The 9,959-nt window shown below is 58.5% G+C and overlaps 3 protein-coding genes across 3 annotated transcripts; 1 reads left to right on the forward strand and 2 right to left on the reverse strand.

Annotated features, from left to right (window-relative positions):
- Nucleotides 1–1,823: 1,823 nt before the first annotated feature.
- GUITHDRAFT_149462 (hypothetical protein) lies at nucleotides 1,824–3,452 on the reverse strand (the record flags this gene model as incomplete). Its single annotated transcript, XM_005818091.1, has 4 exons — nucleotides 1,824–1,909; nucleotides 2,225–2,722; nucleotides 2,774–2,941; nucleotides 3,005–3,452. The coding sequence occupies 4 exons, from the start codon at nucleotides 3,450–3,452 to the stop codon at nucleotides 1,824–1,826; spliced, it is 1,200 nt and encodes a 399-aa protein (XP_005818148.1).
- A 677-nt stretch (nucleotides 3,453–4,129) lies between these two features.
- On the forward strand, nucleotides 4,130–5,079 carry GUITHDRAFT_156660 (hypothetical protein). Its single transcript, XM_005818092.1, has 6 exons — nucleotides 4,130–4,505; nucleotides 4,551–4,597; nucleotides 4,646–4,712; nucleotides 4,765–4,835; nucleotides 4,920–4,991; nucleotides 5,039–5,079. Exons 1-5 carry the CDS (start codon nucleotides 4,194–4,196, stop codon nucleotides 4,933–4,935), a joined length of 513 nt encoding a protein of 170 aa, XP_005818149.1. The 5' UTR covers nucleotides 4,130–4,193; the 3' UTR covers nucleotides 4,936–4,991; nucleotides 5,039–5,079.
- Nucleotides 5,080–5,693: 614 nt separating this feature from the next.
- On the reverse strand, nucleotides 5,694–8,476 carry GUITHDRAFT_149464 (hypothetical protein; the record flags this gene model as incomplete). The annotated part of the gene is made up of 11 exons (XM_005818093.1): nucleotides 5,694–5,780; nucleotides 5,831–5,878; nucleotides 6,083–6,140; nucleotides 6,299–6,345; nucleotides 6,499–6,613; nucleotides 6,663–6,700; nucleotides 7,010–7,063; nucleotides 7,331–7,426; nucleotides 7,485–7,653; nucleotides 7,707–8,121; nucleotides 8,173–8,476. The coding sequence occupies 11 exons, from the start codon at nucleotides 8,474–8,476 to the stop codon at nucleotides 5,694–5,696; spliced, it is 1,431 nt and encodes a 476-aa protein (XP_005818150.1).
- Nucleotides 8,477–9,959: the final 1,483 nt, after the last annotated feature.

Consider the following 9,959-nt stretch of genomic DNA (forward strand, 5'->3'; position numbering starts at 1 on the left):
AGCTCTTGGGAGGAGTTGGCGTTCGTTTGCTGCGTGAATGACTTAAGGCTTCTCCGTCCCAGCCTCTCATCTCTCCTCCCCTCCTCGTCCTCGTCCTCGTCCTCGTCCTCGTCCTCGTCCTCGTCCTCGTCCTCGCCCTCGTCCTCGTCCTCGCCCTCCTCCACATTTTCATGTTTCAAATGCCCTACCTCATCGCTGACGAGAAATCTTCGCTTGTCAAACTGCTCGCCAGACTTGGTCAGGCAGGAACATAAAGTTCAACAAGGACGCGGAGAAGATGCGCAAGAAAGAACGAAGAGAAGCAGGAACAGCTTGAAGATGAGGAGGAGGAGGAGAAGGGGGAGGAGGAGGAGGAGGAGGAGAAGGAGAAGGAGGAGGAGGAGGAGGAGGAGGAGGAGGAGGAGGAGGAGGAGGAGGAGGAGAAGGGGGAGGAGGAGGAGGAGAAGGAGAAGGAGGAGAAGGAGAAGGAGAAGGAGAATGAGGAGGAGGAGATGACGAGAGGAGGAGAGGAGGAGGAGATGACGAGAGGAGGGGGAGACTACCTCGTGTCCATGTCCTCACTCTCCAAAGTTCTCTTCATCATGTCAAGTTCGCGCATCCTTCGCTGTGTGGAGATCAGGAGAGGACAGAAAGTAAACAAGACGAGGAGAGAGGAGAGAGGAGAGAGGAGAGAGGAGAGAGGAGAGGGGAGAGGGGAGAGGAGAGAGGAGAGGAGAGGAGAGGAGAGGAGAGGAGACGAAAGGGAGTGGAGTGGAGGAGAGTTTTTCTTACCTCAATCTCTTTGAAGCTCGAGCTTTCATTCTTCCTCGCAGTTGTCACAAGCTCTGTAAGACTTGGAAGAGCTGGGGGGGGGCTGGAGTCTGCGGCTACTTGTCAGAACAACCTCAGCTGCCGCTCTTGACGGACCGCGATGAGGCTCAGCTGTAGGGGTAGCAGACAGTCTAGTGGGGAGCAGCGAGGGCCTCTCAGCAGACACCGCGGATACTCGAGAGGACGAGCTGAACGCCAGTTGGGGGGTGCGGTGGAGAGGAGAGAAACGATCGGGCGGCGAGACAGTCAGCAACGTCTCGGGAGGACGCAGGGGCTTCTCCTCCCTCCTCGGATACTGCTTCCTCTGCTCCTCCCCTTCAGCTCCTGCTCCTGCTCCCGCTCCTGCTCCCGCTCCCGCTCCTCTGTACAGCGGGCTCTTGAGCCTCGGAGAGATCGTCAGCAGCGGACGTTGATCGAGCAGCTCGAGCTCAGGTGGGGCTGAAGTCTGCGGGGAGTCGGGTCGTCTGTCGAGCCCGCCCAGCAGGAGGTCAGCTGGAGGGTCGGCCAGGGAAGTTTTCTGCCTCGTGATGACAACCGTGTACTCCTTCCTGCTACCAACAACCATCAGTCATCATCAGGATAAGTGAACCGAGCCCGTCTTGCTGCTGCCGCTGCTGCTGCTGCTGCCGCTGCTGCTGCTGCTGCTGCTGCTGCTGCTGCTGCTGCTGCTGCTGCTGCTGCTGCTGCTGCTGCTGCTGCTGCTGCTGCTGCTGCTGCTGCTGCTGCTGCTGCTGCTGCTGCTGCTGCTGCTGCTGCTGCTGCTGCTGCTGCTGCTGCTGCTGCTGCTGCTGCTGATCTATCCTCCCCTCCAACCACTTGTCCTCCCCTTCCTTTGCATCTTCCTTCCCTTCCTCAACTTCTCCTGTGCTCCTCATCCACTGCTCTTGTCCTGCTGCTGCTGCTGCTGCTGCTGCTGCTGCTGCTGATGCTGCTGCTCTTCGCCTCCCTCCCCCCTCCCTCCATCAACAGCACATCAACCCTCCTTCAGCGCTCTCATCGCATCTTTCAGTCACTTACCTCCCGCCTCTCTGAAGTCGCAGCGTCACCTTACTCCCCGTCGGTCCACTCAGAAGGTTTTGAGCCATGTCAGCATTTTCACCTGCAGGATGCGAAAAAAATTCATCCAAAGAAACCCTCCCACACGAACTCATTCCCCCCTGCCCTCCCCCTCCTCGCTCTCCTCCTTGCTCCTTCTCCCCCCTCCTTTTCCTTCCCGCGCTCCCCTCCCTTTCCTTCCTCTATTCCTCCCTCTTCCGCCCTCCTTCTCCTGCTCTCCCTTCCACTTCCTTCTCCATCCTCCTATTCTCCCTTCCACCTTCCCCCCACCCTCCAACTTTCCCTCTCCTCCTCTCCTCTCCTCTCCTTCTACCCTCTCCTCATCATTCGGCACCGGATCAAGTCCATCTCATCTCACCTGACACTTCCATCCCGTCCACGGCCAGCAGCACGTCGCCGCTGCTCATCGGGCTTCCGTCGTCTCCTATCACCTTCGCCGCTGCCCCCAACGGCAGGATCTCCCTCACTTCAAGAGCAAACCCTCCGTCCTGCTCCCTCCCTCGCACTCTCTTGATCCCCAGTCCGACCCCGCTGAACTCTTTCCCCCTGCCCTCCGATCCTCCTTCCCGCCCACCATCGAACAGTCTCCTTGCGTCGCCCAGCCGATGGGAGGAGGAGGAGGAGGAGGAAGAAGGGTTCAGCTTGCTGCTGCTTCCAACAAGCTCCCTCGGATCTCTTGCGCCTTGTTCGGAAGGTCTCGACGGACCATGACTGATGTTCGATCGCAGCCAGGAGGGTTCCTCTGGTCCTCCCCTCCTGCTCTCTGACGGGGTCAGCGACAGAGCAAACCCGGCAAGCATGCTGCTCCTCTGCTCGGGCGGCGAGACACTCGGAGACTTGGAGAGGATGGGCGAAACTGGACCAGCAGAATGTCACTGACAGCAAGCAAGCAGGTGCTCTTGCTCACTGTTGTTGGGGTCCGAGTATCGCTCTACTATCGTGCCATCCTCAAGGACATCCAGTCCCACTCTCCTGGGAGAGATCGTGCTGGGAGAGAAAGAAGACTCGCCGTTGGCTCTCGGCGGCTGGTCCATGCTCACTTCATCGTTGCTCCCCCACCTCACCCTCCTCTCCCCTGCCACTCATCGTCATGGGGCATCAGTCCAGCCAGACTCTCAGCCTCAACTCAGGAGCATACCTCTTGCAGACAGCGGCGTCTTCCCTTCTGGCATGCTCGACGTGTCCCGGAGAGAAGGAGAGAGCAAGGAGTCCATCGGATTTCTCTCCACATCTTGAACTCGCAGCGGCGGCACGTAGCTCGGATTCGACTTTTTCAGATCCCACCCTGCGTCTCGCGCTCTTGGAGAGGGGATCATCCCTTCTCCTCTTCGTCCTCCTTCGTCTCCTCCCCATCCTCCTCCTCCTGATCCCTTCCGCACATTATCTGGTACAAAATTTGTCGCTCCCCCGCGCCATAGCGTGTCAAGCATGCCGTTACGCAGGACTGACCCCTCTGTTGGGGAAGATCGCAGACCCACGGGCTCATGTCGCAGAGAGGAGGAAGATGCTATCCTTGCTCGAGGAGAGGGCATGCTCTCCCCGTCTCCCCTCACGCCTCCTGCTCCTCCCCCCGCCCTCCCCGCCATGTCGGCGCCCTGATTCGAGGTTGTAAATTGTAACGGTCTGGTCAAAAAAGTTTTTGGTCAAGTTTGAGATTCCGGGTCCCCCTCAGCGCGCTATATCGGCCATGTTTGGAGGTGTGCAGGAGGGAAGGAGGAGGAGGAGAGGAGAGGAGGAGAGGAGAGGAGGAGGAAGGAGCTCGTAAGGAGAGAGGGTACTGAGCAGCAGAGGATCAGAGAGATCCCGTTGATCGGAGAGAGGACGAGGACGAGGAAGTGAGAAGAGGGAGAGGAGGCTGTCCGATCGAGAGAATTTTCGGCATGGCAGAGCTCCGGACGAGACAGAGAGCTCTTGGTGTGGCGTTAGGAAGCACCCTGCTCTTGTTCTGCTGCTGCATCTTCCTTGCAGTATCTCGCCATGCCCCGTCAACCACGTCGCTCGAGGCACCATGGTCACCTTTCACTGAGGTGGTTCAGAAACCAGGGCTGAGCCTAAGGAACATTCGGCAGCTTCATGATCAATGGCAGCAGGCGCGATGGGCCTCACGATTTGTTCCGAGCCATATGAATGGAGGAGGAGGAGGAGGAGGAGGAGGAGGAGGAGGAGGAGGAGAACCTCCACTGCGGCAGCTGCAGCCAAAGTTCGCGCTGCTCAAGACTTTGAGGTCGGAGGACGAGGAGGAGCCACCCGGCCCATCGATGGGAGAGCGTGAGAGGTTTGTGAGGAGGGGACGAACTCCTCCAGCTCCTCGCTGGGTACGAGACGACATGGACGAGCATGTCAGACCCGCTGACTGTGGGGGGAACTGCGTCCCCCAGAGCGTGGTTGCCCCGTTCAATCCGCTCAGCCAGTACCGATCGCTGACGTCTGACTATGACCTGTCGCATCCTCCCGGGTGGGTGAGGAAGGACCTTGAGAAGCGACGGTCGGAGTCTCGTCCTCTTGCTCCATCGCCGATGCCGGCAAGTCACCCCCCCATGGAGAAGCTGCCGCTGCGGAGAGGGCATGCGCATGCGGGAGACGGCCTTGTGGAGAAGAGCGAGCGCGAGGACGAGGAGCAGGACAAGAAGGCGGAGGAGGTGAGTGCTTGCTGCTCGTGTTAGAGTCTGACATGCTGAGCTCAGGATATGAAGGAGCTTGAGAGGATGGAGAGGGAGGAGGAGGGGAACCGGTAACGGAGGAGGCGAGGGGAGTCGAGGACCTGATGGCGTGTGGACAGGAGAAAGGATGCGAAGATGCGCCGGCTGGTCTTGAAGGACGTCATGGAGAAGAACTCTCAGACGAAGGTGAACGAGCTCGGTCGACCTTCTAGCTAGCAGCTCAGTCGCTTCACGTTAGGACGCGGCTCTGATGAGGGTCCTGGCTCGGATCGGGAGAGAGCAATCGGAGACGATGAAGCTCAACAACGCGTGAGTGACTGATAACGATCCTGTCTTCGTTATGCCGTCTGAAATCTCCTCCCCCTCCCCCTCCTCTTCCCTTCCTCCCCCAGTTTCCGGCAGGAAATGAACAAGCTGGATCCGTCGCGAGCGGCTGAAGGACACATGGGTGGGGAACAGGAGCAGGGCAGGTGAAACTTGCATGAAACAAGGACGAAAATTGACCGGGGGAGGCGCAGGAGGGAGGAGGAAGGGGAGGACAGCAAGGAGAAGAGTGGATTCGAAAAGATTTTCAACTCTGAGATGCGGGAGGATAAGGAGGAGGAAGAGAAGGACAGGTGAGGTCGAGCGATGGAGGAAGGAGGATGAAGGAGGGTCGCCAGGGCGCTGTCGCTGGAGCTCGAGCACCTGATGGATCAAGCCAAGGCTCCTCCTGTCCTCTCGTCCGACCTCTCGGTCTGCAGTTTGCTCGTGGAGTCTCGTTGCTGACAGGTCTCTCTGCTGCAGGCGAAGTCGGAGGGAGCGACGGAGAAGCGGGAGGGGAAGGTAGCTTGCTGCTCATGACATGGCAGCGGCGCAGGCTGTTGACTTTTTGCCTGTAGGATCAAGTTTATCAGGAGCTGATCAAAGAGCTGCAGAAGAAGCTCAACGTTTGAGCTGCTGCCCTCCCTCTCTTTCCCCCTTCCCCTTCCTTTATCCCTCCCCCTTTCACTACTCCCAACCCCCTCCTGTGCTGCTTGACAATTCGCTCCCTCACTTCCCACTCTCTTCCTCGTCCTTCGCCCTCCTCTCCCTCGCCCTCGCTCTGTCTCATCATCTTGTTTGGGCCGCAGTAGCTGCGGGTGTTGTTTGATTAGAAACAATATAGCTGTTACATCCTCTTCACAGTCAGCCTTTCCTCCCCTCCTCATTCTTCTCGCCGCCTCCCTCCAGCAGGTATACCGACTCCTTCGCCGACTGCAGCGTGTTGCTCAGCTGCACATTTCTCAGCTCGTTGAACCCCCGCAAACTCCACGCAAACTCACCATGGTCGAGTAGGACTCCCCCTGGGGAATTTGAGCCAGGCATGCAGCCTGTGATGACCTCCCCGTCAGTGATGCTGCTTCCTCCCTCCCTCTCCCTCTTCCTCCTCCTCGCCTCCAGCTCCCTCCCTCCGATCCGCCTCCCCTCCTGTTACTTCTCCTCTCCCTCACTCCTTCCTTCCCCATTCCCCCCCTTCTCCCCCTTGACTCTATCTCACTCCCCCCCCTCTCTCTCTTCATCCTCCCCCTCCCCACCTGATGGCGCAGGATGGAGACTGAAATCCACGAGACCTCGTCGTCGTGCGTCTCGCCGCTGTCATCCCGTCAGCGAGCATGACGAGGGGACAAGGGAAAGGAGAAGGGAGGGGAGGGAGATGAAGGAGAGGGAGGGAGGGAGGGAGGGGAACGAGTCGGAGCAAGGGGAGCAAGAAGGGTAAGATGCGAGGGAGGAAGGGAGGAGCGGGGGCAAACCTTGGAACACAGAGTTGCTGCCGCAGCTCTTGCAGCTTCAACCGCACCTGCCGTTGCTCCCCGTCAACGTGAAGGAGGGAGGGAGTTGAGAGGAAGGAGCAGAGGTGGGAACGAGGGAAGGACGGCAAGGAAGTGAGGTCAAGGAGCAAGGAATACGAGGGGCAAGGGCGAGGGAGGGAGGTGCGATGGATAGACCTTACCTCCTGCGACAGCAGGATCGACCAAATGCGCTGCTGGCTCACCCACCTCGTCCCTGAGAGTCCTGCCTCCTCCTCCTCCTTGTCGCTCTTCCACGTAGAAATCTCTCCCCTCTCCCTGCCCCCGCACACTCACACTCAGGTCAAGGCAGGAAGGCAACACGCACATGGAGAACAAGTCTGCCAGGTACTTCCAGTTGAGCGCCTGGGGGCCGCAGAGTCATGAAAAGGAAGGAGCGAGGGAAGGGAGGAGGAGAAAGAAGACAACGCAGGGGACGAGGAAAGGAGAGTGAAGGAGGAGGCGGAGGAGGAGGAGGAGGCGGAGGCGGAGGAGAAGGAGAAGGAGGAGGAGATGAAGGAGGACGAGGACGAGGACGAGGATAGAAGACGAGGATAGAAGACGAGGACGAGGACGAGGACGAGGTCGAGGACGAGGAGGATCTAGAGCTGGAGGAGGAGGAGGGCAAAGACGACGAAGAGGAGGAAGAGGAAGAGGAAGAGGACAGGAGGCGACCTTCTCTTCATAAGTGCTCATCAGATCTCGCACGGTATCGAGCGACTCGCAACTCTGCAGTCGAATAAACGCCTCCCTCACCAGCTCCTCCAGAGCAGGGACAACACAGAGACAACACAGAGACAACACAGAGCATCACTGACCTTGCACTGCCGCGCAAACTCTGGGGACAGGAAAACAAGAGCTCGTCAGAACAATCTCCCTCCGCTCCTCATGCTGAGAACCTTCGACATTCTGTCCGCACCAGCAGCTGTTTTCAGCTTCCGGCCGAACCTGATGCCGTGGCGGTCACTTGCCATCCTTTTCAAACCTCCACTCCACCTGCAGCGACAGCCAGGCGAGCAGCTGGGCAAGGTCGTTGCCCCCGGTGGCTGACCTGCAGGCCTTCTTGAACTTCCGCCATACCGACTGCTCCCTCTGCGAGCGGGCAGGATCAGGTCCTCCTGGTCCTCCTGGTCCTCCTGCTCCTCCTCACCTGCCATACAGCACTGTACGGGATGCGATCCGACAGCTCCAGGAGGTCCTCGGCTATCTTGTTCGCCTCCTCCCTGGTCTTGTCCGGCTCTCGCTTCCTGTTTCCCTCCTTCACCATCCCCGCCCTCGGCCCATGCGCAATGTAGGTGATCGACTTCTGCACGCTTCTCCTGCGGTTCGAGCATCAGCAGCAGGGCACGGGAAGGGAGGAGGGGCAGCCAACCTGGGCCGAAGGCTGACGCCTGACTTGTTGTTGCTGCTACTGCCGCTTTTCTTCGTGTTACTATTGTTGCTATCTTTGTTGCTGTCGTCGTCGTTGTCGTTGTTGTCGTTGTTGGACTTGGTCGACTCGTTGTCTGAGTTCTGCGCTGACTTACCATCCGACAGGATCTCCTGGTTCTTGGCTCTCTTCCCCTCCCTCTCCTCTGCCCCCTCCACATCTTTCTCCTCCCCGGCAGGCGAAGCATAGTCGGGGGCTGGACGCTTGGAGCTTGCTGCATGTGAGTCTGCGGGAGGGGTCGAGCCGTTCTCCGCTGACTGCTGGTCAGCAGGAGAGCCCTTGCTCTGGGAGGACTCTCCCTCATTTCCCTCCTCCTTCGCGTCTGCCCTCTCGTCTCTGCAGCGGTCGGGGCGATCAGCTGGCAGAAGAGTTGTCAAGGACAGGCGAAGCAGCGACGGGGGCGAGTCACCTGCTTCAGGGCTCGCCTCGTTGTGCAGCACGTCCATGTCAGCCTCCTTCTCCGACGACTGGTGGTCAGCCCTCTCCATGTCGTTGCCCTCTGTCGCCCCCGCCTCGTTCTTGGGCCTGTCGATCACATAGGTAGCTGGGGGGAACTTGTCCCATTTCCCATCCAGCTCGTCGATGTAGATCCCGTTGGCCTTGTTCTCCGCCAGGATCACCGACGGCATGCCCATGCTCATGTCCGACTGGATGATACCATTCTTGCACACGTACACTTGAGGAGGGGACTGCGAGCGCTCCTCGTCTGCCATTCCTCCAGAGCTTACCAACTCCTACTCAAGAGTCTCTGGGAAGCATATCATGTAGCCAGGAACATCCTACACAGACTTGGTTTCATGGCAGCTTAGACTTCTCCCATCATTCGTTCGGCAATGCTGCGATCAATGTCGAGTTTCTACCCAGGGTCGTCAACTCAGGGGGGGCATGTACAAGGCCACATGCTCCACCCATGAGACGCGTCAGGAACCTCCTGCTCCTGATACTGCTCCTGCTCCTGCTCCTTGTCACTCTCTTCTTCTTCTCGTCGCTCTCTCTTCTCTGCTCATTCTCTCCCTCCACTTTGCGTCGCCCTGCATTTATCGCTCTTCCCTTCCACCATTGTCACCCCTCATCCCTCCCCACTACCACCCCTCCCACATGTACACAATTTTGTTGTCCCAGATGCTTTCTACCATAAATAATGATGCTTGACCCCTTTTTTTATCTTAAAGTACCCCGTATCGATCCCAGGGCAAGTTCTTCCAGAAGCCCAGTACCCGTACTTTTTGTACCCCCACCCCTTCGTTCTAGTATCTTCAAAACGTAGTACCCCCACCCACCTCACCTCTAACTAATCCTACCCCACCTTCTTCCTTGAAACAGAACCCCCGCCTTGCTCGTCACAGTACCCCTATTTCTTACCAATCAAGTACCCCACAGGTCACCGAGTCTACCGGTCACACTGTGGCGGCCGGGGGCCGGCAGGGCCCGGCTCAGTGAACTGACGGTCCGAGCGAGTCACTGAGCCTCACTGAGTCAGGCTTTACGCCCCCGTCTCCTATCATGTGACTGATTCAAGTACAATAACTTAACTGAGAATCGTTCTAATGATAAAAGTGCAGCTTAACCTAGACGTGAGATTCAGAAACTTAGGTATGTTACCGTGTTGGACAAGAGATTCAATTCAATGATTATTCAATGCCGCGGCAGTGCCCGGCCATACCGGGCGGGGGCCGGCACTGCAGTGAAGTAACTTAGTCCGATCACCGGCGAACCGTTCTGCGACCCGGTGACCTGACAGGCTTCGGAGGAAACGGCCCAGTTGAGGCACACTCAGTGGATCGGACGGTGAGTTGGCTCAGCGGCTGAGGCCAGCCTCTCAGACGGTGGGCCCGGCGGCCGCCCCGGGCCCGGGGCCCGGGGCTCGGAATCTCACCGTGGCACGGTCCGACGGTCCGATCAATCGGATCCCGGCCCGGCCCGGCACTGAGAGGGGGCCCGCTCAGCGGCTGGCAACAGTCAAGTTTGGGCACTGCGGGTTGACTGAGCGATGTCAAACTACTCAACGGCTCTATCAACCGTGCGATAGAGAAGAGAAGAGGGAAGAGAGAAGAGAGAAGAGAGAAGAGAGAAGAGAGAGAAGAGAGAGAGAGAGAGAGAGAGAGAGAGAGAGAGAGAGAGAGAGAGAGAGAGAGAGAGAGAGAGAGAGAGAGAGAGAGAGAGAGAGAGAAGAGAGAGAGAGAGAGAGAGAGAGAG

Source organism: Guillardia theta, assembly GCF_000315625.1.
Source record: "Guillardia theta CCMP2712 unplaced genomic scaffold GUITHscaffold_384, whole genome shotgun sequence".
Classification (NCBI taxonomy): domain Eukaryota; class Cryptophyceae; order Pyrenomonadales; family Geminigeraceae; genus Guillardia; species Guillardia theta.

Bases quoted from the DNA above. Each gene is read 5' to 3' on its own strand.
- GUITHDRAFT_156660 (XM_005818092.1), top strand. From the start codon at position 4,194: ATGGACGAGCATGTCAGACCCGCTGACTGTGGGGGGAACTGCGTCCCC. The intron at 4,598-4,645 runs GTAACGGAGGAG...GCGTGTGGACAG, and splicing joins AGGGAGGAGGAGGGGAACCG to GAGAAAGGATGCGAAGATGC. The intron at 4,713-4,764 runs GTGAACGAGCTC...GCTTCACGTTAG, and splicing joins AGAAGAACTCTCAGACGAAG to GACGCGGCTCTGATGAGGGT.